We start from the raw sequence: 27,656 nt of genomic DNA, 5'->3' as shown, positions 1-27,656 counted from the left end.
TTCCTCCCCTTTCCCTCCCCCCTCCCACACACCCTTTTCCCCTCCCACACCCTTCCCCCCTACCCCCCCTCCCACCCCCTACCCCCCCTCCTCCACCCCTTCCCACCACCGCCCGCCTTCCTGCCTCCCGCCTCTGCTTTCGCGCCCACCCCGCCTCTGCCTTTCACCCGCCCTTACTCCGCCCGCCTCTGCCTTTCACCTACCGCCTCACAGCCGCTGCATGCACTCAACAGACACCCGCCACACACCTGCCGCCACACACACCTGCTGCCTCCCGCCCCTACGCACCGACATCACTGACCACCGCCTCACACCCTAGCAGGACCCGCACTCACAGACAGCACTCACCACCCACGCGCCACCTGCCGCCTCACACCCTAGCAGGACCCCCACTCACAGACAGCACTCACAACCCACGCGCCACCTGCCGCCTCACACCCTAGCAGGACACACGCCTCACATTTTTACATCTGTTATGTCACCAAAATATACATTGTACTGTGGTGTGTTTACAATAAACAACATCGTATTACATTTTATTCCATCTTTCTTTTCAATATTATTATCCAACCTTTACAACAAATACTCACCTATTGTTCCACGATTTATAAATAAATACTACCTATTACGCATTTACATCCCGGGCAACGCCGGGTCTCTCAGCTAGTTTGGTATAATTTCAAATAATCTGACATTGCAAGGAACCCTTGAAAAATATTGGCTCCTTTAAGCTACTCAAGGTTCCACTTTAAGAATAATACTTTATCAACTGAGTACAATAAGATTATATTAATCCATGTTCTTTCCCCTAATGAGCATAGTGTTATCTGTTAGTGATAATGGGATGCAAACTACATGCAAACGAGGTGTTATCATATCACCCTCCTATCCACTGAGGTCCGTTAAGCTAACAAGGAGACTTAACATTAAATCATTTAGATTATACCTAAACGTGGTGTTATTCCCATTCAGACGCTGAAACTGGGGCTTTGCAGGGTCTGCGTGGGTGTAACGCCACAGTCTCGCATCATGTATATAACATAGTGACATGTCCCGGCGTTATCTCCCTCTGCTCCTCTCCTCTCTCTTTCCACTTCAGCAAAAGCCTGATATTGGGCTCTGGATAGGAGCAGCGGTGTAACTGAGGTAATGTCACCTTATTGGAAGATAACACAACCGTGTGCTACAATAATGTGACGGAGATGTGCTAGGGAGGTGTGGGTGGGACATTGTTTTTGCATATAATTAGTTTGGGATTAGTCAGGGGACTGTGACTGTTTATGGTCATGTTATGTTCCCTGACTCTAGGCCATAGGCCCATATTTACTAAGAAGTGCTACTAGATAAGGCAACGTCTGTGCTTGAAGACACCCTACTGCCCTGTCACTTGATTGGGCTGCAAGGGGGGCATAGTTTCTAAGCCGTTCTAGAAAGTGTCAGAAGAGTAGCACTACTTAGTAGATACGCCCCATAATGTGGGAGTGATTCAGAGCACCTCCTGTTATAGACAAATACATTGCAGAAGTAGGACAGACAGGTACAAAGGTTAACAATGTTCTAAACATACATACAGGAGATATGCAACATACAGGAGATATACAGTAAGGCCGCGCTTATAGTGCTGGCGACGCGACTAATGACGTCACCCGTCGCCGTTGCCACCCATGATAGTTGTAATTAGTTTTTTTAGCGATGGTCGCCAGTCACGTCACTAAAGGGGGCGGGCCGCGCAATTTGATTGGTTTAGAGACAGTCGCATGTAGCAACTGTCTCTAAAAAATCAAATAGACCCGGCTAATAAATTTTCCAGACATGGACGTTGCTCTGTCATCCCGTCGCCCTTACTATAAGCGCTGGCAACGGAGTAAATTATTTTGTTTGAGTGCCGTCGCGGGCACTATAAGCGCAGCCTAAGGCCGTGCCTATAGTGCCGGCGACGGCGTCACGGGCGAACAGGCTCCTGATTGGTTCGTTGGCTGTCACAAAGCCGCAGGCATGCTGCGCTGAGCCGCGCTCACGCTTGTCAGTGAGCCCCTGCAGCCGCAATGAGAGCGGCTTTAGCAGGGGCTCGCGCACGCTTGCGCAGGCGTGCGGAAGCGTGTTGACTTTCACCCGACAGTCGGATTTTAGTTTTCGCACTGAGGGAAGCGGAGGGCCGGTCACGTGACCGGCAACAGCCAATGGCACTCAGTAACGTCGGCGCCGTGACGTGGTGGGCTAGCCCCGCCTCCCACCCACCTCAAGCGCGCTCGCTGACGCTCATGCCAGGACACAAAAAAGCTCCTGCTTGAGCAGGAGAGCATGAGCGCGGCTCAGCGCGGTATTTTTTACCATGTCCGAGGCCTAAGAGTGACAAAGAAAGTCATCCTGAGGGGCTGGTACTGTATCAGGGCAGAAGTAGCACAATTCTGGAGGGAAAACATTGCTACAGTTGTATCAAGGGACAAATCCCACTGAAAGCAATAGGAAGTTTCTTTTCTACACCTAGTGCAGCTTCTTTTGGGTCCTATTTCAATTTTGTGGGTCAAAAATTAAGGGTTAAAAAGTAGTAAATGATTGTAATAAATGTCCTGTGTGTTTAGGCTTCATACATAGGCCGTCTAATTCTGTGTGTAAAGATTATTTGAGACGCATTACGTCATGTCGAAAAACCGACGGGGGGCGCAATTAACCCTTTAAATTCCCTATGACGTAGCCACCATGTCACAAGCACAATATCATTTGCGATTTCCAAGCATCAAATTTACGCCCAAAGTTTCATAAGTTCTTGGCCCAATAAACCCCAAAGTCTTTTGGACTTGGTCTTTTTGGAGCCATTTTCTGGCAAAATAACTACAGCTGGGCACCGGGCATATGGCGGGTTGCGTTCTCAGGGCCCGCCGTATAGTGAAAATATCGTCGGAAAGCATAACCGGCGATTTTCTGGTGTGCGCATGCGCAACCCGACAATTTCCCCCTAATGCGCATGCGCGACCTCCGTTCGGTGCGCGCAACCTACGTTCTGCGCATGCGCGCTGGCGGCAACAGCCCGTTCTGCGCATGTGCGACCTCTGAGGAGACATGGCGGCCCAATTCTCAGTGCCACCGTATCAGCGGATCGCCGAAAAGCAGGGTGCCGAGAAGCGGGGCCTTGCTGTACAAAATATACACATGGTGCACATTTTGGGCCCAGAATTGCGCTACATTTGCTTTGATAATCCCATAGAGCAGAAGTGGCCAACTGCAGTCCTCAAGGGCCACCAACAGGTCAGGTTTTAAGGATATCTCTGCTTCAGCGCAGGTGGCTATGACTGAGCTGAAGCAGGGCTATCCTTAACACCTGACCTATTGGTGACCCTTGAGGACTGGAGTTGGTGTCCCCTGCCATAGAGTGTTATGTATTTATGTATCAATGTTTTCTGGCTGTAAAACTGGTGTGAAAAAGAATCTCCCAATATGTTAACGCTAATTTCCCCCAGTTTTGCAGCCAGATGACTATGAGACTTGACCTTCATGGAGTGATCCACGAAGATACCTTGTGAGTGTCTCAGTCAGAGATACATGGGGCGGCCCCAGAAAGAAACATTCCCTGCAATAGTGTCTCTAAGATGTTGAGTGAGAGAGGGGATTGAGTGAGAGGAGGAGGGTGAGTTGAGTGAGAGAGGAGAGGGGATTGAGTGAGGGGAGGAGGGTAGGTTGAGTGATAGAAGAGAGGGGATTGAGTAGGAGAGGGGATTGCGTGAGAGAGGAGGGTGTGTTGAGTAGGAGAGGGGATTGAGTGAGAGAGGAGAGGGAATTGAGTGAGAGAGGAGAGGGGATTGACAGAGAGGAGGAGGCTGGAAGTGAGTGAGAGAGGAGGAGGTGTGTTGAGTGAGAGAGGAGGAGGGTGTGTTGAGCGAGAGAGGAGAGGGGATTGAGTGAGCGGAGGAGGTGGGTGTGTTGAGTAAGAGAGGGGAGTGAGTGAGAGAGGAGAGGGGATTGAGTGACAGGAGGAGGGTGTGTTGAGTGAGAGAGGAGAGGGGATTGAGTGAGAGAGGAGAGGGGATTGCGTGAGAGAAGAGAGGTGATTGAGTGAGAGAGGAGGAGGGTGTGTTGAGTGAGTGAGGTAGGAGGGTGTGTTGAGTGAGAGAGGAGAGGGAATTGAGTGAGAGAGGAGAGGGAATTGAGTTGGAGAGGAGAGGGGATTGAGTGGGAGAGGAGAGGGGATTGAGTGGGAGAGGAGAGGGGATTGAGTGGGAGAGGAGAGGGGATTGAGTAGGAGAGGAGAGGGGATTGAGTGGGAGAGGAGAGGGGATTGAGTGGGAGAGGAGAGGGGATTGAGTGGGAGAGGAGAGGGGATTGAGTGGGAGAGGAGAGGGGATTGAGAGAGGGGGACGGTGTATTGAGCGAGAGAGGAGAGGGGATTGAGCGGGAGGGGAAATGGGATTGTTCGGGAGGGGTGAGGGGATTGAGCAGGAGGGGAGAGTGGATTGAGCGGGAGGGGAGAGGGGATTGAGTGAGAGGGGATTGAGTGAGAGGGGAGAGGGGATTGAGTGAGAGGGGAGAGGGGATTGAGTGAGAGGGGAGAGGGGATCGAGTGAGAGGGGAGAGGGGATTGAGTGAGAGAGGAGAGGGGATTGAGTGAGAGAGGAGAGGGGATTGAGTGAGAGGAGAGGGGATTGAGTGAGGGGATTGAGTGAGAGGAGAGGGGATTGTGTGAGACAGGAGAGGGGATTGAGTGAGAGAGGAGGAGGATGTGTTGAGTGAGGGAGGAGGAGGGTGTGTTGAGTGAGAGAGGAGAGCGGATTGAGTGAGAGGAGAGGGGATTGAGTAAGGGGATTGAGTGAGAGGAGAGGGGATTGAGTGAGAGAGGAGAGGGGATTGAGTGAGAGAGGAGAGGGGATTGAGTGAGAGAGGAGAGGGGATTGAGTGAGAGAGGAGGGTGTGTTGAGTGAGAGAGGAGGAGGATGTGTTGAGTGAGGGAGGAGGAGGGTGTGTTGAGTGAGGGAGGAGGAGTGTGTGTTGAGTGAGAGAGGAGAGCGGATTGAGTGAGAGACGAGGGGATTGAGTGAGAGAGGAGGAAGAATTTGTGCCCATTTATTAGCCTGCCTGAACACAAGGTTGGCCAGTCCTGCTGTACACCCTCAGTGACACAGACAACATGACATTACAGTATAATACTGTAGACAGTGAACCCATATACACAGACACTCTGTGTGGTGCTACCTTGTTGCTGAATTCTCTGACAGGGGGACAGCACTTGTAATATGTGGCCCCAGGAGGGATGTTCTCCGAGCTCAGGGTGAGGTAGTGGTGAGTAGTCTCTACAGTGAGGGGAGCCCCAGCCTTTCTCGCTCTTCTGATAATGGGGAGCGCCCGCTCCGATGAGAGGTGCACAATGTGACAGCGAACCCTGAGGGAACATGGACATAGCGGTCATTGCCAACAAAGCTGCTAACTGCATCCTACGATGACCAATACCTGTGTGATTGCACCGTAATGTGTGTGACTGCACCTCAATGTGTGTGACTGCACCGTAATGTGTGTGACTGCACCTCAATGTGTGTGACTGCACCTCAATGTGTGTGACTGCACCTCAATGTGTCTGTGACTGCACCTCAATGTCTGCGACTGCACCTCAATGTGTGCGACTGCACCTCAATGTGTGCGACTGCACCTCAATGTGTGTGACTGCAAATCAATGTGTGTGACTGCACCTCAATGTGTGCGACTGCACCTCAATGTGTGTGACTGCACCTCAATGTGTGTGACTGCACCTCAATGTGTGTGACTGCACCTCAATGTGTGTGACTGCACCGTAATGTGTGTGACTGCACCTCAATGTGTCTGCGACTGCACCTCAATGTCTGAAACTGCACCTCAATGTGTGTGACTGCACCTCAATGTGTGTGACTGCACCTCAATGTGTGTGACTGCACCTCAATGTGTGTGACTGCACCTCAATGTGTGTGGCTGCACTGTAATGTGTGTGGCTGCACTGTAATGTGTGTGACTGCACCGTAATGTGTGTGACTGCACCGTAATGTGTGTGACTGCACCGTAATGTGTGTGACTGCACCTCAATGTGTGTGACTGCACCTCAATGTGTGTGACTGCACCTCAATGTGTGTGACTGCACCTCAATGTGTCTGCGACTGCACCTCAATGTGCTCTGCTTGCCAGCTTTTTAGTGCCAGCTGTATGTGTTTGGTTCTGCAGTGCCATTTCCTCCCTCCCAGCAGCTTACTGCATTAAAGATGCAACATTATTGCTACATGTTGTAGCTTCTCCAGACACTCCTGTGAGTTGCCATGGCAGCCCCAGCCTCTCTCTCTAATGGGCTAGTCTGCTTTCTCCCCCTCTGCTCTGCCCACAGATGGTCTGTCCCCAGACTATCTTACTACCCAGCATACCTTGCCATTTCCTTTCCACCATTCCTCTGGACTCGTGAGTACCTCGCTGTAATCCCTGTAATGGTGCTGCAGGATTATCTTTTCACCTCCCTTTACTACTAGGCACACACAGAGATACCTACACCTCTACACAAGAAACTGTATTTACCTACTTTCTCCAAAATAAAGTAAGAAAAGAAATAGACCTTGTCGTGCTTGGAAAAGAGGGCGAGTTGACACTATCTGAGCTAAGTCATCCTACACGTGACCCTCTGGCTTCCAGAATAGTGAAAAGATATCGTGTGCCTTACAGACACTTACAGGAGCTGCTACTCCAGACTCCATGATAAACAGAGCAGCCTCTACAGCAGTACAAGCAAGCAGCTTACACAGCTAATTTAGAGCAGCCTCTACAGCAGTACAAGCAAGCAGCTTACACAGCAAACTGCACAAAGCCTGCAGCCTTAACAGACAAGCAGCAGCCTACACTACACAGCAGCTTTGCAACAAACAGTGCTGCTCACACAAAACCTAACTGCCTTTTCTCTGTCTGAGTTCACCCTCTGCACAGCCCCATAGTGAGGAGCCACCATCTCACCTACCCCTGCGCACGGGCCCACGGCTAGCGCCATCAAGGGCCACGCTACCGGACACCCGCCAGGACACGGGTCAGAGCTACCGGACACCTGTGAGTACAGCTACCCCTACGCTGCACGCTGCAGGACACCGCTCGGCATTATCTGAGACAGACGCCCATCGCTGACAAGGTAAAAGACCGCACGCCACACGCACTGGCAAAAGGCCTACACACACCTACAGCATGGCAGAACTCAGAGCCTCACCAGACATCACGCAGGAAAGCGATCACTCAGACACAGAGACCGCTGCGCAACTGCAACAGGCGCAGACAGACGCAAGGCCTAAACGGACAGTCACACTGACACAAAAGGCCCGCGAAAAATATGAGACTGACATTGGAGCGCACCACGCTAAATTAGAGTTGGCCTGGGAAACAACCGCATTGGAGTTACGCAATGTTGTTAGTATTGGCGATAATGCACAACAGCTTGGGCAGGCAATTATTCAAATAAAGTCTGATCACTCGTGCTACCAAGGGCTGTCAGAAACATACATCACCTACTTGACCAGAACCAACACCGGCGAAAGCCTGCAAAAAAGAGACTTACAAAACAACATTGATCTTGCACGTGACAGCCGCGTGCGGGCCGCCATCACAGATGCGCAAAGCGTGAGAAAAGAGCTCCTCCTGGACACCGCGTCACAGCGCTCAAGCACATCCAGACATTCTTCAAGGTCAGCAAGATCAGCGCAATCTCACGCCTTTTACCTATGTAGGACTCAATGTATTTGGGCCCTGGATGGTAGTATCACGTAGAACTAGAGGCGGACTAGCAAACAGCAAACGATGGGCGGTACTCTTCACCTGCATGAGTACGCGAGCTATACACATCGAGGTTATAGAATCTATGGACGCTTCAAGCTTCATAAATGCCCTCAGAAGGTTCTTTGCAGTCAGAGGACCAGTTAAACAAATACGCTCCGATTGTGTCATCCTACAGGTGACCCTCTGGCTTCCAGAATAGTCTGCGACTGCACCTCACTGTGTGTGACTGCACCTCAATGTGTGTGACTGCACCTCAATGTGTGTGACTGCACCGTAATGTGTGTGACTGCACCTCAATGTGTGTGACTGCACCTCAATGTGTGTGACTGCACCTCAATGTGTGTGACTGCACCTCAATGTGTGTGACTGCACCTCAATGTCTGTGACGGCACCTCAATGTGTGCGACTGCACCTCAATGTGTGTGACTGCACCTCAATGTGTGTGACTGTACCTCAATGTGTGTGACTGCACCACAATGTCTGCGACTGCACCTCAATGTGTGCGACTGCACCTCAATGTGTGTGACTGCACCTCAATGTGTGTGACTGCACCTCAATGTGTGTGACTGCACCTCAATGTCTGTGACTGCACCTCAATGTGTGTGACTGCACCTCAATGTGTGTGACTGCAGCTCAATGTGTGTGACTGCACCTCAATGTCTGCGAGTGCACCTCAATGTGTGCGACTGCACCTCAATGTGTGCGACAGCACCTCAATGTGTGCGACTGCACCTCAATGTGTGCGACTGCTCCGTAATGTGTGTGACTGCACCGTAATGTGTGTGACTGCACCTCAATGTGTGTGACTGCACCTCAATGTGTGTGACTGCACCTCAATGTGTGTGACTGCACCTCAATGTGTCTGCGACTGCACCTCAATGTGTGTGACTGCACCTCAATGTGTGTCACTGCACCTCAATGTGTCTGCGACTGCACCTCAATGTGTGTGACTGCACCTCAATGTGTGTGACTGCACCTCAATGTGTGTCACTGCACCTCAATGTATCTGCGACTGCACCTCAATGTGTGTGACTGCACCTCAATGTGTGTGACTGCACCTCAATGTCTGTGACTGCACCTCAATGTCTGTGACTGTACCGTAATGTGTGTGACTGCACCTCAATGTGTGTGACTGCACCTCAATGTGTGTGACTGCACCTCAATGTGTGCGACTGCACCTCAATGTGTGCGACTGCACCTCAATGTGTGCGACTGCACCTCAATGTGTCTGTGACTGCACCTCAATGTCTGCGACTGCACCTCAATGTCTGCGACTGCACCTCAATGTGTGCGACTGCACCTCAATGTGTGTGACTGCACCTCAATGTGTGTGACTGCACCTCAATGTCTGCGACTGCACCTCAATGTGTGCGATTGCACCTCAATGTGTGTGACTGCACCTCAATGTGTGTGACTGCACCTCAATGTGTGTGACTGCACCTCAATGTGTGTGACTGCACCTCAATGTGTGTGACTGCACCGTAATGTGTGTGACTGCACCGTAATGTGTGTGACTGCACCGTAATGTGTGTGACTGCACCTCAATGTGTGTGACTGCACCTCAATGTGTGTGACTGCACCGTGATGTGTGTGACTGCACCGTAATGTGTGTGACTGCACCGTAATGTGTGTGACTGCACCGTAATGTGTGTGACTGCACCGTAATGTGTGTGACTGCACCTCAATGTGTGTGACTGCACCTCAATGTGTGTGACTGCACCTCAATGTGTTTGCGACTGCACCTCAATTTCTGCGACTGCACCTCAATGTGTGCGACTGCACCTCAATGTGTGTGACTGCACCTCAATGTCTGTGACTGCACCTCAATGTCTGTGACTGCACCTCAATGTCTGTGACTGCACCTCAATGTCTGTGACTGCACCTCAATGTCCGTGACTGCACCTCAATGTCTGTGACTGCACTACAGGTTTGTGACATTATCCCAGCCAGGAAATCCTTCTCCCTCCTAGAAATGTTTGTTAAACACAAAGATTATAACAAACCAAATGTTGGGGGAGACGAGAAGTAATTTAAAGGGACATTTTATAGGAAGATTTTAAAGCTAAAGGGGTTGTATATCTAAGACTACCGGCTGCAAAACCAAGGCAAAAGTGGAGCAAAAATATTCCACCACACTTACCAAAGACTATGGAGGCAAATGTGGGGCAATTCTGGGGCAAAAAGTGTGCACAAAATGTACCAAAATAAAAACATCCTACTGATTTCAATGGGATTTTTTTCTTTCATTCGTATGGTGCAGAGATTTTGCCCCCGCGTTTGCTTCCTTTTTGCCTTGATAAATATATCCCAGGGCATTTTCATCCCATTGTTTCCAGTGGGATTCTTGGCTTGTTAAATTTGGTGCACGTTTATTGCTCCAGTTTTGCAGCGTAGAAACTTTCATACAGTACATCAGATAACACAAGATGGTACGGCCATGGTACGGCCCACATTTACTAGATGCCTTCCAGTGCCGTATGGAACAATGTTTTGTGTCCCTTAATCCCCAAGCCAGGGATTTGCCTTATAAAAGAGCAGCCCGAGACACAAATTGGGAACCTGCTCCATGGAATTGGTGTGACTGAGGATTGATCCATGAACCCACTAGAAGTCAGAAGAGAGGATAGGCGACTTCACATCAACTGCCCACCTGTACTGCAGACACAGATCTGCCACGAGTTCCACGGCAGTGACTTCCATGCGATGTGGGCGCAAGGCGAGGAATGTTTCATACTGCACAGGATCTGTGAGGGAAACACACACCTACCATATCAAGTGTCCAGCGCTGCTTTTAGAAGGAGTGAAGTGATTGTGCAAATAAAGGTGCAATCCCACATAGCCAGTCGGAAAACCACCTTTTATTAAGAATGTTACAGTCCAGTTGTCTTCCCTAAATAATGATATAGTGTTAAGTCAGAAGGGACAGAGACATCGTATCAGAATTATAAGGAATGTAACAAAAATTGCAAAAGGGCAATCAAATTAGCAAAAATGGATAATGAAAAAAGGATTGCAATAGAAAGTAAGGTCAACCCAAAAAAGTTCTTTAAGTACCTTAATAACAAAAAAACGAGAAAAGAAAATATAGGACCCTTTCAGTGTGAGATGGGTAGACAGATTATTGGAGATAAGGAAAAAGCTGAGGTATTAAACAAATTCTTTGACTCTGTGTTTACCAGGGAAGAATCAAGTTCAATAGTAGTGCCGCAGGAGGAAGCCACAACCTCCACATTAATGACCAATTGGTTAACTGAGGAAGAAGTTCATAAGCGACTTGAAAAAATTAAAGTAAATAAGGCACCTGGCACCGATGGCATACATGCAAGAGTTCTCAAGGAGTTAAGCTCAGTAATAGCAAAACCATTACATTTAATATTCAAGGACTCCATTTCCACAGGCTCAGTACCACAAGATTTGCGTAAAGCAGATGTGGTGCCTATATTTAAAAAGGGAACTAGATCACAACCGGGGAATTACAGACCTGTAAGCCTGACATCAATAGTGGGGAAACTACTTGAAGGTTTAATACGGGATAATATTCAGGAATACCTAATGGAAAACAAAATCATTAGTAATAGTCAGCATGGATTTATGAAGGATAGATCATGCCAAACTAACCTTATTTGTTTCTTTGAGGAGGTAAGTAGGAATTTAGAGCAGGGTAATGCAGTTGATGTGGTCTACTTAGATTTTGCAAAGGCTTTTGATACGGTTTCACACAAGAGGTTGGTGTACAAAATAAAGAAAATTGGACTCAGTAATAATATATGCACCTGGATTGAAAACTGGTTGAAGGATAGACAACAGAGGGTTGTCATAAATGGAACTTTTCCAGGTTGGGCTAAAGTTGTGAGTGGAGTACCTCAGGGATCGGTACTGGGACCCCTGCTTTTTAACTTGTTTATTAATGGCCGTGAAGTTGGAATCGAGAGTAAAGTCTCCATCTTTGCTGATGATACTAAATTGTGTAAGGTAGTAGAATCAGAGCAGGATGTAATTTCTCTCCAGAAGGACTTGGAGAGACTGGAAATAAGGGCAGGTAAATGGCAGATGAGGTTTAATACAGATAAATGTAAGGTTATGCATTTGGGATGCAAGAATAAACTGGCAAGTTACAAATTAAATGGGGATAAATTGGGGGAATCCTTGATGGAGAAGGATTTAGGAGTGCTTGTAGACAGCAGGCTTAGCAATAGTGCCCAGAGTCATGCAGTAGCTGCAAAGGCAAACAATATCTTATCTTGCATTAAACGGGCAATGGATGGAAGGGAAGTAAACATAATTATGCCCTTTATAAAGACCACACCTTGAATATGGAGTACAATTTTGGGCACCACTCCTTAGAAAAGACATTATGCAATTAGAGAGAGTGCAGAGAAGAGCTACCAAATTAATAAAGGGGATGGACAATCTAACGTATAAGGAGAGGCTAGCTAAATTAGATTTGTTTACATTAGAAAAGAGGTGTCTAAGAGGGGATATGATCTATACTATATTTCTAAGTTTGTTATTCCGTTTGTATCTCCAAAGCATCAAAATCTCACAAACGGCACGACGTAGCACAACAAAACTTTTACTGGACATTCAGCTGCGGATTTGTAGGTCAACGCAACTATTTTGAGCTTCCAATATGACTCGCCTCCCAAATTATGGACATTCTAAGTTTCCATCGGGTGTCCTGCAAAAATGTTAGAGCAGGAGAGGGGGGGGGGGGCGTGGCTACTAAGGGAGGGGGCATGTCCTTGGCTGGATCGGGGCTGTGTGTGTGTATCTCTGTGTGTGTGTGATTTGAGAGGTGCCAGCGGGGGTGGGGGGGGGGGGCAGATGTGCCAGCTAGCAGGGGGATATGTACCAGCGGGGGGAGGGGGGGCGGGGAGATGCGGCAGCAGGGGGGAGGGGGTGGGGGCAAAAAAATGTGCCGGCAGCGCGGGGAGATGTTCCGGAAGTGGGGGGGAGGGGTGGGGAGATGCTGGAAGAGGGGGGGGAGGGGGCGGGGAGATGTGCCGGCAGCGAGGGGAGATGCGGCAAAGGCGTGGGAAGATGTGCCAGCAGCGGGAGGGGGGGGGGGCGGGAAAATATGCCGGCAGCGAGGGGAGATGCGGCAGAAGCGCGGGGAGATGTTCCGCAAGTGGGGGGGGAGGGCGGGGAGATGTGCAGGTAGCTCCTCGGGTGAAGCCGGGTACAAAAGCTAGTAACTATATACAAATATATTCGGGGACAGTAGAAGGAGCATTCAAAAGAACTGTTCTTCCCAAGGGCAGTACAAAGGACTTGGGACATCCCTTTAGGTTGGAGGAAAGGAAATTTCACCAGCAACAAAGGAAATGGTTCTTTACAGTAAGGGCAGTTAAAATGTGGAATTCATTACCCATGGAGACTGTGATGGCAGATACAATAGATTTGTTCAAAAAAAGGTTGGACATCTCTTTAGATACCAAATAAGTAAACATGGGAAGGATGTTGATCAAGGGATTAATCCGATTGCCAATTCTTGGAGTCAGAAAGGAATTTATTTTTCCCCTTCTGAGATATCACTGGATGATATGACACTAGGGTTTTTTGTTTGTCTTCCTCTGGATCAATAAGTAAGTATAGATATAGGATAAAGTATCTGTTGTCTAAATTTAGCATAGGTTGAACTTGATGGACCTACGTCTTTTTTCAACCTCATTGTCTGGGAGTGAAAAAGCATGAACCTTAGTTTTCCTATCAACAGACGTCATCGTAACAAGGGATGCAAATTGTGTCACATGGAGCATACCTGGGCACCGTGACAATATAAGCATATGGGAAACATGCTTCCATCTGTAAGCGAGTTTACATTACAGTGCATTGCACATAGGGAGTGATCACTCTTACATCACGCTGTGATCAGTCCAAGCATAATTGCTTGCTAATATTCCATTAATAGTGTTATGTGTGGATGCTCTGTTATCACAGGTAGAACTAATGTCAGAGGGGTTATTACATAGGACATCATGTCTTACCTCCAGTGACTTGGGCTCCTTTGGGCTCCTCAAGTTCAGCATGAAACTACAGAAAGGGAAATGTTAAATTCACTGAAAGGTCTAAGGTGTGATGTAACAGGGCATATTTGTAGCAATATTGACAGCACCCCATACCGGGGCCTGGAACTCGGGAAGCAGGGTGTCCCCGGGGCTTAAATCAATATGGTTCAGCTCATTCCTTATTGCCGCTAAGGCAATGAAGGGGTTAAACCTGAGTACCCTGTTTATTGGGTCAGAGGGGGTGGATGAAGGGGGTAGTTGCCCCAGGGTGGGTGGTTAGGCCTGCTGGGAATGTTGCGGGATGCATTAACCCCTTCACTGCTATAGCGGTGGTTACCCACCCGAGAAGCCGAACCACCCACCCTTGGGGCAACTACACCCTTCGCCCAATCCCTCTACCCCCAAGAAACATTAAAAAACACAACAGCCCTACTACCCACCTCCTCTACCCCCAACAACTCCCCTCAACATATACAGTACAATAATGTTAAAAATTACTATTATCCAGACCTGGATAATAGCTCATTTGCCCATTAAGAATAAAACTTAGCCAGCATAAAGTAAATAAAATTTCTACTTACCTCTGCCAGGATGAAGGCCATCCTCATCACCGTCCTCTGCATCTATGTCCTCTGTGGGCAGTAACAGTACAATAAAAACCAAACTAATGGCTACTAACCCCTTAATCACCGGTATAGTAATCACCGGTATAGTAATTAAGGGGTTAATCCCCCTTTCCTGCTACACACCCAGGCGGCCGAACCACCCTCCCCTGGGCAACTACCCCCACCCTCTACCCATTGATTGGCATAGTGGTACATCATGCCCATAATAATATGGGCATGATTTGCCACTGTGGATGTCAATGGACAACCTTAAAAAAATCAGCAACAAAAATGCACAACAAATAAAAAAAAGAATCAGCAAAAAAAAAATACACAATAACAAAAATCAATAATCAAAAAAACACAATTGAAGAAACCAAGCCTCAAAAAACCGCAATGAAAAAAAATACAATCAATGTTTTTCTTACTTTTGACATCGTCACCCTCCGATTTCAAGTCCATCAGCAACAGCAGGAACCTCTTGACACTCGGCGCAATGATTCTCAACAGCATGTAAGTCCTTCTTCTTTATCTTCTGTATCTTCATCTGCCCATTTTAATCCAATAGGCGGATGTTGTCTCGTTGGCTTCTTAAGGTCAAATGGGACGAGACAGGACTTATGCAATGCCTGTGATGTCAAATTGTACATCGCCAATCTGATTGGATACTGTACCATGTGACAGGGTTTTATTTAAAAAAAAAATTTTTTAGGGAGGTACGTCACATCCTTAAAACAAAATGGCTGCCATCTCATGGTACAACAACCAATCGGATTGTGAGTTATACCATGTGAGGCATTACATTGTATATTTCACAATCCGATTGGTTGTAGTACCATGTGATGGCAGCTATTTTGCTTTAAGGATGTGATGTACCGCCCTTGAAGATGTCACATCCTTAAAAAATAAAATAAAAACCCTGTCGTATCCAATCGGATTGGAGCTGTACCATCTGGCACTCAAATGTGACGTCACATGCCTTATATAAGGCCTGTCCCCTCTCATTTGACCTTAAGAAGCCGACGGGACAACATCCACCTATAGGATTGCAATGGTCAGAAAGATGAAGATAAAGAAAAAGGACTTACCTTCGATTGAGGATCATTGCGTCGAGTGTCAAGAGGTTCATGCTGTTGCTGATGGCTCGGAATCGGAGGATGAAGATGTTACTGTAAGTCAGAAAAACAAGATTGTATTTTTTTTTCATTGTGTTTTTTGATGCTTGTTTTTTTTTTAAATTGTGTTTTTTTTGATGCTTGGTTTTTCTAATTGTGTTTTTTTTATTTTTGGTTTGTTTAAATGTATTTTTTTGATTCTTGATTTTTGTTATTGTGTATTTTTTGTGCAGATTGTTTTTTTCATTTGTGTTTTTTTGCTGATTTTTTTTTATTTGTTGTATATTTTTGTTGCTGGTTTATTTTTTAGGTTGTCCATTGACTACAATAGTGGCACATCATGCCCATATTATATGGGCATGATGTACCACTGTGCCAATCAATGGGTAAAGTGTGGGGGTTGTTGCCCTGGGGATGGTGGTTAGGCCACCCTGGGTATGGTGGTTAGGCCACCCTGGTGGGTAGTGGGGGAGGGGGGTTAAACCTCTAATTACCTTAGTGGTTACTAACCGCTGTGATTTTTTTATTTTACTGTTGTGGCCCACAGAGGACATGGACGCGGAGGATGGTGATGAGGACGGCCTTCATCCTGGCAGGAGTAAGTAGAACTTTAACTTTATGCTGGCTGGCTAATGTTTGATTTTGAAAGGGGAAATGGGTTATTATCCAGATCAGGATAATAGTAATTTTGCCCATTACTGTACTGTATATGTAGAGGGTGGAGGGTTTGTTGGGGGTAGAGGGGGCACCCATTCATTTCCCAATGGGGTTATCTTTGCTCCCATTGAGGGCATAGGTAACCACACTGGTTAACAGAAATACCACCTTCACCCACCCCCGCTACCCACAATAAACCCCCCACCTCTCCCACAACATATAAAACCCACCCATATATATATAACCCCCTGTAGACGGAACGTTCACAGTGGTACACAATTAGGAGGCTTTTATAAGGTGAAATTATAATAAGGTTTTATTGTGCCTTTTCCTTTTTATCAGGAAAACATCCAAACAAGGGGGGAACAAAGCTTCCATTCACTTGGGAGTATTTCTAGTGAAATCCTATGCAATAAATTCACATTTCCCTAGTCAAGCATTTCTCTCAGCCCCAAAACATATAGCATGAAAATAAGCAGATATAAGCAGTCTCTTAATAATGAAAGTCTTATCTGTTTATCAGCTGTAGAGTAAGCTTCTCTGCTCTCCTGGAACCCCACCCATGCGTGCACAGAAAATCAGCATCCAGGTTTAGAAGTCTTATTTGGTTCTTGGAGGGAAAATCTTCTCAGTTCCTGGTTCAGCTCCCTTCACTCAGGGTTTGTCAGCTTCAGGTTTAGTAGTTTTCCCTGTGTCTTGAAATCAGCTCTGCTTTGTTTTCTGACAGAGCTCAAGACATGTGATGCCTCCAAAGGTCAGCTCAAAAGTGAGCTAAAGAGTCAGTTCCTGTCTCAAAGGCAGGCTTTTTGTAACCAATCTAATCAGGCAGGTGGTGTTTAGTAATTAACTACCACACTGCTAGATTAAAGAAACATTACTGAACAGGGATAAGTCGTCCCCTGTTACATACCTCCCCTGTTTGTGGGAAGCTCGGGCTTACCACGGCCAAAGCCCATCCTTCCACTCTCATTCTAGATATCTCTGTGACTTGAATGAGAGTGGATGGAGGAAGAGAACCCTCTGTCCCGCTGGGATTGGAGCCCTTTCTCCAGTTTATTTTTGTCTCCCGAAGATGCTTGAGATCAGCACTCCTCAGTTGCTCGAGGAGGACTTTTTCCACGTAAAGTCTTTTTATCGCGTGCGCGGTCTTGAGATTTCTGTTGCGTCGGGCACTCCTCTTTTTTTTTTTTTTTTTTTTTTTAAATATTTTTCCTTTATTGGTGTCATACAGCGCATTGGTACATGTTACAGACATTGGCCAACGGGCCATCTCGAAGATACGGCGCAGTACATGTACATAGCGTGGAAGGGGTTGATGACACACAATAATCCTTTTTCCTTTTTTCAGTGGTGAAAAGAGAGGGGGCGACGAAGGAAGGGTGGATAGTTGGGAATGACTTTGGACAAAGAGAGGCGAGGGGGGGAGGTAGGGTAAGGGGGGGGAGGGATTTGAGGTTCGGCGGTCAGGGGGGGGGGGTAATGCGGTAAGGTTTATGTGGGAGTTGGCAATCCTGGCCAGGGTTCCCAGACCGAGTAAAACTGTGGCATTTTTTGTTTCAACATTGCCGTCAGTCTTTCCATACTCATAATTCCGTCTACCCTAGCGATCACTGTTCTTCTAGAGGGGGCTTTGATTTTCTTCCAGGCCGCTGCTACACAGCATCTCGCAGCCGTCAGTATTGCTGCTGTGAGCCTGGCAGCAGGGGTAGGGAGGTCGTCAATTGGTTTTCCCAGCACGTAGGTCAGAGGGTCCAGGGGTATCTCTATATCCAGGGTCTCGGTCAGGAGGCCCTGGATCCGGGACCAGTATCTTTGGATCTCCAGGCATGTCCACCAAATATGGGACATGTCCCCCCTTTGACCACATCCCCTCCAGCATTCGTCTGGAGTGCCTGGGTAGATTTGGCTCAGTCTACTCGGGGTCAGGTACCAGTGAAATAATATTTTGTAGATATTTTCTTTTGTGACGGAACAAATTGATGTTTTGGTGGCTGCCTCCCAGATATCCTTCCAGTCCTCACGGTCCAAGTTAGTATTTAGGTCTTCGTTCCATTTCTGCATATACAGATGATTAGGGGGGGGCTGGGATGCCTCGAGCGTTTTGTATATCCCCGATATGAGGCCCTTTTGGTACTCGCCTTTGAGGCAGAGGGTCTCGAATCTGGAGCGCGGCGGGAACCTTAGGCTAGGGGACTGGGTTCTCAAGAAGTGCCGAATCTGTAGGTATTGAAATATAGGCAAATCAGGGGACGAAAGTTTAACTCTCAGTTCCCGGAGGGGCATGACCTCGTCGTTTTCCAGCAAGTCCGCAACCACTCTGATGTTTAAGCCTTGAAATTGGCTGAATTGGGGTCGGGAGCAACCGGTTGGGAAATCCGGGTTCCCGAATAAGGGGGTCAATTGAGAGGGGGTTGAAGCTAGGCCATATTTCCCTTTGGTTTTTAACCATGTCGACCACGTGCATCTCATCGCCCCGAGGCTAAGTCTCAGTGGCTTCTTGTTTTTGTGGGTTGGGGACCACAGTAGGGCTGAGAGGGGGTTCGGGGACGCATGGTGTGTCTCTATCTCCAGCCAGCAGTTGGAGGCGGGGGGGTTGTTCCACACCACCGCCTGCCTCAGCTGGGCTGATTGGTAGTATCGGAGTACGTCCGGCGCCCCCAGACACCCTCTCGTCCTCGAGGCTAAAAGTACTGACCGTGGGACCCTGGCTCTCCGTTGTTGCCAAATGAACCTTAGGATATGGGCCTGGATATTCCTCAGTTCTGCTAATGGGACGGGGACGGGGAGGGTCTGAAAGAAGTAGAGCAATCGGGGTAGGATATTCATTTTGGTGGAAACTATTCTTCCGAACCAGGAGATCTGGTGGGTTGGCCAGGTCTCTAGATCTCTTAAGATCTGGCGGAAGAGAGGGGGGTAATTGATTTGGTATAGCGAGCTATATGAGCTCGCTATTTTAATCCCAAGATATTTGATATGGGAACTATTCCATTTATATTTAAATTTCTTTTGTAGGGCTGACCATACGGGGTTCGGTAGGGAGATGTTAAGGGCCTCCGACTTGTCTGTATTGACTTTATAGTCTGACAGTTGGCCAAATTGGTCAAGGAGTTTTTCTAGGTTGGGAAGGGAGGTGAGGGGATCTGACAGGGTGAGAATTATGTCATCGGCGAACAGGGATATTTTATATTCCCTGTCTCCGACTAGGATACCTTTAACAGTGGGTTCAGTTCTGATCTGGCACTCCTCTTTTTGTAGACAAAGTGTATGGCAACAGTTGTAGAGCAGTTAGGACTAGCCCTTAGAGTTTTCTGCTCTTGAAGTGGTCTTTCTGCAGCTTCTCCACACCACGGAGTCGCCAGTTCAGCTTCTTCAGCTAAGGATTCTTCTGGCTTTGATTCTGCACTCCTATCTCTGTTTGTTGCCTGTTGGGCAGCTGTAGGTTTGGCTAGTGCTTTCTTTGGTGGCTCAAACTTTGTAATTTTGTTTTGAAGTTGTGTGGAGTCCCCAACTCTCACTGTACCCTTGTCCTTACGGACATTAGTTACTGTGGGATACTGGAGCTTGGCAGAGCCAATACCTTTTTCCATATTGGAGGAATCTGTATCAGAGTCTCCTTCATATTCTGGAGCTCTGTAATTTTTGTTGTCAAGGTTGCCGCTGCGTCTGTTTTCTCCTTGGTGTACTGACTCAAGGGAATGGAACAGTCTCTCTGTCTCTCCAGCTCTTGCTCCAGTTTCTGAGCCTTCTCACACTCCCTCTCATACAGAGTCACCTGGTATCGAAGCTCCGCTTCCAACAATGCTCTGAAGACATGCAGCGTGGCCTTTAGCTCCTCATACTGCTCTGTGGGGACGTACTGGGTATTCAGACGTTCCTGCAGCGCTTGTACCTCTTTAGCAGCCTGCAGTTTTTCTTCCTGTAGCGTTTGCTGCTTCTCCTCAGCATACTGGAGGTGTGTACGCAGACCTTACAGTTGGTTCTGCAGTCGGTGCTCTGCGTCAAACTTTTCCTTGACTTCTTCTGTTAACTGAAAAATGTCTTCTTTCAGTTTTAAGTTCTCTTTTTAATCTTGAACTTTCTCCTTTTTCAGTCTCTGTATTCTTCAGGGCTTCTTTGCAGTCCTCCTTCCATTCACGCACATCTGCTTTGAGAATGACAATCTCCTGGCGTGAGACTTCCCTCTCCAGGCTGAGGGTCTGAAGCTCCTTCTGAGAGACCTTGAGATCTGTATCAAGATTACCAATAGTTTCTTTAGCAATGTCCAGCTCCTCAGTGAGACTGTGTAGTTCCTTTCTGGAAACTTCCAGGTCTGTGCGGCAGCTGTTGGTCTCATGATGTGAGGCATCAAGTGCTCTGCAGAGTGTCTGAACCTCTTTCTGAGATACGTCCACTTCTATCCGGACACTGTTGACCTCCTGTTGTGAGGCACTCAGCTCTATACGAAGAGTGTGAACCTCTTGCTGGAAGACTGTCATCTGCTTCAGTGCCTCCTCATACTTCCGCTTTAGCGTAGCCACCATTTTAACAGATTGGCTCTGCTTTTCATCCATGGCGGAGATAGTAGCCTTTGCAGTATCTAGCTCAGTCTTGAGATCCTCCAGTTTGGTCTTGGCCGCAGAATAAATTGCGAGCACAGTCTTCTGTAGCTCAGCATTATTTTTTCTCTCTCTTCCTAATTCTTCACAGAGCAGATCACAGTCATGCCTGGCAATTTTCAGAACGTCTTCAGGGCTGGTCAAGGGATCGTCACTCACTGGTTCCGGCTCCGCTTCCCTGGGATGACTAGTTGAGGGTTCCTCACTGTTGGCACCGGACAGACACTTCTTTGGGGTACACGACTTCTGCCTTGGGCCCTCTGGATATTCGGTTAACCGTGGGACGAATTCTCCATTTTCTCTAGGCTGCAGGGCAACTCGGTCCCCCTTTTCCTCCACAGGATCTGCGGACGTGTCTGTTCCTTCCACGGTAAGTGAAGAACCGCTTTTCCTTTTCTTCCTTTTTGATTTGGATGACACCGTCCCTTCAGGGATACTGGGGTCTCCATCTTCATTTGAAGTTTTAGCAGCTTCATTATATATACGCCAGGCTCTTCTTGCAGCTGCTTTAGCTGACAGAAATATTCGGTGATCCACTGCTCCCGCTCTGTCTCCTGCTGATCATATTCGTCATCAAAGGGAGCGGTCTTTTCTGTTCGTGCCGAGTTCAGGCACCCTCACCATTCTTGGGGTGTTTTGTGGGTGTGACTCGGTTCGGGTTCCCCGTAAGAGATGTCTTCCTCTTTATTGGACTGGAAGAGCCACTCTTCCGTGGGGTAGGGTTCATTACAGGAACGCTGCATCTTGTACTCCATTTTTAGGCTATCAGGTGTAATTTTCTTCCTGACCTCAGGAGGCGCTATTGCAGCTGTTGCCACTGTATTTGCTAGAACCCCCAATTGTGGTAGTCCTACAGGTGGGCATATTTTGCTTGTAGAGGTCGTAGCTCTCACAGGCATCTCTGTAGACTTTTCTTTCTTGGATAATTTTTTTTTTTTCAATATCAGCAGTACTGTGCATGCATTTTCTTTTATCAGGTATACAAGTTGTGCAGCGGCTAGGTAAAAAAAAAATCTATTTGCTATACACCATTTACTTGCTGGGTGCAATCCCTCCGCTTCAGCAACAGAATTTGGTTTTCTGCCTGAGTTCAGTAATTTTCAGTCTCATCTTTGGGTATTATGGCATTCACACTTCACTCTTTGGGTGTCTGTTTTGCTCCCAAGATAATAGGCACTTTTTTTTACTTGCAGAAAAAAAAAACATTCTTTGCAGTGGACTATTTCTTTCATTCCCGGCAGGGTGACTCAACACTCAGCAATTGGCTTTGAAAAACATTTTCCCTTTATAGGGCAATTTTACACTCAGCATTTGTTTGCTAAAAATTCCCCTGCTTCAGCACAGTCTTGTATCAATTTTCACACTTTTCTGCATAGACTCCATTCACAGCTGGTAGCCCTATGTGATATGGCAACCTTTATTTGCAAAATCAGTACCACTCGTGGGTCACCATCTGTATTCACTGCTTCAGCGAAACTTTTGAAAACAACAAACACCTATCCCTTTTCAAGGGCTGACTCACTTCTTGAACCCTGACTATGGCTGGAAGGAAAAACCCCTATTTCAATGACCATATTACACTTTGTGATAGGCAAAATAAGGTTTAGCTACTTCAGCAGTCTCTTCTGGGTTTTTGTAAGTTTTCAGTGGTGTGTATCCCTTTAATTCCGATCTCTGCTGCATGAGGTTTTTTTTTTTCTCAGACAGGTTGTAGGCAAAAAGCATCAAAAAAAAAATTCACATAAAAATCTCCGGTCCTTTTAACTACAAGGACACCTCTTGTCCCACTTCGGACACCATATGTAGACGGAACGTTCACAGAGGTACACAATTAGGAGGCTTTTATAAGGTGAAATTATAATAAGGTTTTATTGTGCCTTTTCCTTTTTATCAGGAAAACATCCAAACAAGGGGGGAACAAAGCTTCCATTCACTTGGGAGTATTTCTAGTGAAATCCTATGCAATTAATTCACATCTCCCTAGTCAAGCATTTCTCTCAGCCCCAAAACATATACTGTAGCATGAAAATAAGCAGATATAAGCAGTCTCTTAATAATGAAAGTCTTATCTGTTTATCAGCTGTAGAGTAAGCTTCTCTGCTCTCCTGGAACCGCACCCATGCGTGCACAGAAAATCAGCATCCAGGTTTAGAAGTCTTATTTGGTTCTTGGAGGGAAAATCTTCTCAGTTCCTGGTTCAGCTCCCTTCACTCAGGGTTTGTCAGCTTCAGGTTTAGTAGTTTTCCCTGTGTCTTGAAATCAGCTCTGCTGTGTTTTCTGACAGAGCTCAAGACATGTGATGCCTCCAAAGGTCAGCTCAAAAGTGAGCTAAAGAGTCAGTTCCTGTCTCAAAGGCAGGTTTTTTGTAACCAATCTAATCAGGCAGGTGGTGTTTAGTAATTAACTACCACACTGCTAGATTAAAGGAACATTACTGAACAGGGATAAGTCCCCTGTTACACCCCCCCATACATGTAAAAAAAAAATACATATTAAAAAAGCTTAATACATATAAAACCCACCCAAATACATATAAAAAGACCTCAATTCATATAATAAAAACCCCAATACATATATAAAAAAACAATATATATAAAAAGCCCCAATACATAAAAAAACAATACATAGGTAAAAAAAATCCATACCTAGAAAACCCCCCCAATACATATTAAAAAAAAACCCAATACAAATACATTAAAAAAAACAATACATATAAAAAAGCCTAATACATAAAAAGCCTTAATACATTAAAAAACAAAAACAAATCTGGACATAGAAAAAAATATAATACATAGAAAAAAACCCAGCTCTCCCCAAGCTGCTGCTGCAGCTGCAGCTCTGTCCCATGATGAGCGTCTGATGCCAGAGAGCCGGGCCTCCTCATGCCGGCGCTCCGGAAACGTAGCCCAGCTTACTTCCAGTGCACACCGACGTCAGAGCGCCCGGTGTGGCACAGTTAGTGAGTAGTGAGGCCGCAGCTTGGGGAGAACCAGGTGGCCACGAGAGGTCGGGCACAGGACACTAGTTTCGCTTGTCCCCCCTTGTTGGCGGCCCTGGATGCAGGAAAAATACACTTGTTTTCTAAGTCCTACTCACAAATCCCTTCTCACCGCCCTTGGGGTGGCGAGATGAGATCTGTGATAAGCTCGCTATTTCAGAGCTCCGATTATCTCATCGGAGCCACTGGAATAGCGTGAATTTAGCAAAAATGCGAGTTGGAGCTGTTTGTTAGCTCCCGCTGGATGTATTTGGGCAGGAGTGAGACCGCTCGGGAAAATACACTCCCCGTACGAGTTTGGCAGGCAATCGAAGCTCTCTGAATAGCAAATCTGCCAAATCGTACTGGAAGTGCCCAAAAAGCTCGATGAGTTAGTTATCGAAGCTACTAGAATAGGCCCCTCAGAGTTTAATACATCTCATTACAATCTGTACATCATGTAACTCCTCCCTAACTCCCCCACTAACACTCCCCAGATACTAAGCTGACGTATACAGCGCAGAACTTGGAGCAAGGATCTAGATACATTGATGCAGAGACGCAAGATACAGATGTCGCAATTTGCTTCAATTTTGCTGCAGATTTGACCCCATGAGCCCAAAGTAGTAAAGTCATTCTTACCACATTTGCCGCGTATCAGTTTATGTTTTGGGGGAGCGGGAATAGGAGATAGGAGCCACAAATAATATAATGGCGTATTAAACTCTGCGTTTGGGAGAATCGTTATCTGCATCAGATGTAAGAAACTGTTCCAAAAAACTGAGCAGATCCTTGAAACACAGACGCACAGACGCACGGACGCACAGACGCACAGACGCACAGACACACATCACATGGACACACATCGCATGGACACACAGACACACAGACGCACAGACACACAGACGCACAGACACACAGACACACAGACGCACAGACGCACAGACGCACGGACACCCCCAGTCAGGTTGATTGGAGTTTATGTTGATAGTTCCCCTGATCAGCAATTTTGCAGATGAATGAATAACCTCCTTTGTGTCAAAGTCTGCGGGCTGCAAACATAGGACACAACTGGGACAAACACACCGCACTAGATTTAAAAGGGACATTTATTTTCAGTGGAACTTACAGCTAATGTCACTGCTTAACCCTCTGAGTACCAGATTGGTCGTGGTGCCTGATTGCCCCGGCACAGTGCGGTCACGTGACCATGGTGGCCATTTTCGGGGAAACAGAAGAAAATTCGTCATTTTCCCTACAGGTCAGATCGCGTTGTGTACTCCATGGGAACGCAGGGTGCAATCTAACCAGGAAATAACGGAGCCTTTGAGCATGGCGTAGCCACTACCCTTCGAAGTGCTAGTCCCCATGACGTAGTGATGACATCCTAACCCAGAGGGTTAATGGCCATTCAGTTTTCCAGCCCTGATTAATCAATAAGGGCGATTGCGCGGTTTTGAACGGACCCCAGAGAGCCACCCGCGCAGCACTCACCAGCAGAACACTGTTGGTCCCCTGCAGCTCAGACATGGCTGCATGAAGATCCATTAGACTGACATGAGGGAACTCTGGCACCCCGCTGGAGATGAGGAAACACTTAAACCCAGCAACCCCGGCATGTATCATGGGGACCAACTCCACCTGTTACAGAGGGAAACACACAACAGACACAGATATGACACATCTGCCTTTCATATAGAGACATTGTGATATGTTTAGCAGCCAAGGTTTGCAATACTGTACTTAAATGGCCACCAACGTTTGTATAGTTGGAAGGGGTGTTACTATGGTTACCTCAGGTACTTTTACGCCGGGTGAGTTTAATAAGGCTTCTCATGGGCACATAGATAGTACGTTATGACAAATGAAACGATTTTTATTTTCTGATTGCAGCTGTGTCAAAATTTGAACCTAATCTTTAACCAGAGAGTTTTACATCTCCTCCGACTGCAGATTTCTAATGCCAACAAAAGGGGAAATGACTGAGAATGTATTACTGTGTACGTATTAATTCATGCCCAGCTCCTCCTGATGTTCTCTACATCGCAGCCATATGAGGAGGAGGATTCCCCAAGCACTCCTATATCAAAACCAAAAAATGAACAATGGCCGATTGCTCCAACTCAAAAAGGACCCTCCTGATCAGTCCAATAAGCCATAGTATGATTACGAAGTAAGAGGACACAACAGACTTATGCAAATGACTTTAATTGCCAAAATCTGACATTTCGGTTGATCCATGCAACTTTTATCAAGCTGAGGCCGATCAGCTGGGTCAAAAGCAAAAAGGACAGTACTGACACAAATGTATACTTTAGCATCAGAAACTCTACAGTAGGGTCTCGGGCATGTGCTGGGTTCGTTCTAAGGGCCGCCGCAAAGCAAAAATTGTCGGAAAGCGGAACCGGCGATTTTCACCGTTTGCGCATGTGCAGACCTAAAATTCCTCTGTTCTGCGCATGCGCAAGCTCTGTTCTGCACATGCGCAACCTCGGCACCCCTGTTCTGCGCATGCACAACCTTGAACTTCCCCATTCTGCACATGCGCAGACATGGCGACCCCCTTCTCGGTATCGCCGAGAAGCGGGACCTTGCTGAATTTAATAAAAACTTCACAGGAGGGGTGTATCAGAGTCTCTTGGTTGCAACGCTTTGGCAAACCAACGAGAAATATTATGCAACAGATTGATCAAAGTAAAACATCTTTGGAAGCAACAACCTTTTTGGTTTTCAGAGTTTGGGTGCCGGGAGACTTTGATACAACAGCCACAAAAACATTCAAGATCATTTACAGATGTGCTAAGACTTACTGCCTTCTGTACCGTGGTGGTCGCGGCACAAAAGGATTAATTCTGAAGCAGGGACCTCTCCCCCCTCCCCCCCCGCAGCGCGATCGCGGCAGACACTGTCCTGGGCGCGGTGGACCTGTGCTTGTTCGCCCACATCGCCGGGAGCAGTGAACCCTACTACATCTGTATCACAATCTCCTGAGTGTAACACTGGCAGGGAGAATTAGTTCAATCCTATTCTGCTGCCTTAATACAAGAGCGCTGAGTCGGGGGGGAGCACAGAGTCAGAGGGGGGGGCGAGAGCGCAGATTCAGAGGGGGGGGGGGCAAGAGCGCAGAGTCAGAGGGTGGCGAGAGAGTGCAGAGTCTGAGGGGGGCTAGAGCGCAGAGTAAGAGAGGGGGCAAGAGCGCAGAGTCAGAGGGTGGCGAGAGAGTGCAGAGTCTGAGGGGGGCTAGAGCGCAGAGTAAGAGAGGGGGCAAGAGCGCAGAGTCAGAGGGTGGCGAGAGAGTGCAGAGTCTGAGGGGGGCTAGAGCGCAGAGTAAGAGAGGGGGCGAGAGCGCAGAGTAAGAGGGGGTGAGAGCGCAGAGTCAGAGGGGGGGCGAGAGCGCAGTCAGAAGGGAGGAAAAGAGCGGAGAGTCAGAGAGGGGGCAATAGCGCAGAGTCAGAGTGGGGGGCGAGTGCGCAGAGTCAGAGGGGGGGCGAGAGCGCAGAGTCAGAAGGGGGGCAAGAGCACAGAGTCAGAGGGGGCGAGAGCACAGAGTTGGAGGGGGGGAGGGTCTGTGTTCTATCTTTGGTGGTGTGCGTTTGTTTTCTTACCTGATTTCCAGGTACCACACCGCCCCAAAAGGCGACATCCACGTAGCACTGTCCTCCAGCCGCCTGCAGTTTGGTACGGAAATTACTGACAGAAGTAGTGGGGGGGATGCTGTTTCTGCAAATACGCAAAGGCACAGGGAGATTAACGGGCGGTTGGGGGGCAGGGGGGGTGTTCACTGCCCTCCGATACGGATTCTGCTGCTTTATCTGCCATTTACTAGCACTTAGCACAGGGGCGGGCAATTATTTTGGCTGCAGGTAAGCTTGCATAAGCTTCGCGGATCACATACTTAAAATAGAATCTACATTAATGCAGGAAAACGTGAAATCTTATATGTT

General features: G+C 47.5%; 1 protein-coding gene across 2 annotated transcripts in view; it reads right to left on the bottom strand.

Moving 5' to 3' along the window:
* LOC142465546 (allantoinase, mitochondrial-like) overlaps nt 1-27,656 on the bottom strand; it is a 124,729-nt gene that overhangs the window by 40,768 nt on the left and 56,305 nt on the right. For both annotated transcript variants that reach the window (XM_075569537.1, XM_075569538.1), the window contains 5 exons: nt 27,318-27,432; nt 25,207-25,353; nt 13,743-13,788; nt 10,406-10,499; nt 5,185-5,371 (listed from right to left, as the gene is read on the bottom strand). In XM_075569537.1, the coding sequence (XP_075425652.1) occupies nt 5,185-5,371; nt 10,406-10,499; nt 13,743-13,788; nt 25,207-25,353; nt 27,318-27,432 (589 nt within the window). The remainder of the gene's footprint in view (nt 1-5,184; nt 5,372-10,405; nt 10,500-13,742; nt 13,789-25,206; nt 25,354-27,317; nt 27,433-27,656) is intronic.

This window comes from Ascaphus truei, chromosome 14, assembly GCF_040206685.1.
Source record: "Ascaphus truei isolate aAscTru1 chromosome 14, aAscTru1.hap1, whole genome shotgun sequence".
NCBI lineage: Eukaryota > Metazoa > Chordata > Amphibia > Anura > Ascaphidae > Ascaphus > Ascaphus truei.
This window is presented reverse-complemented; position numbering and strand designations above follow the sequence as displayed.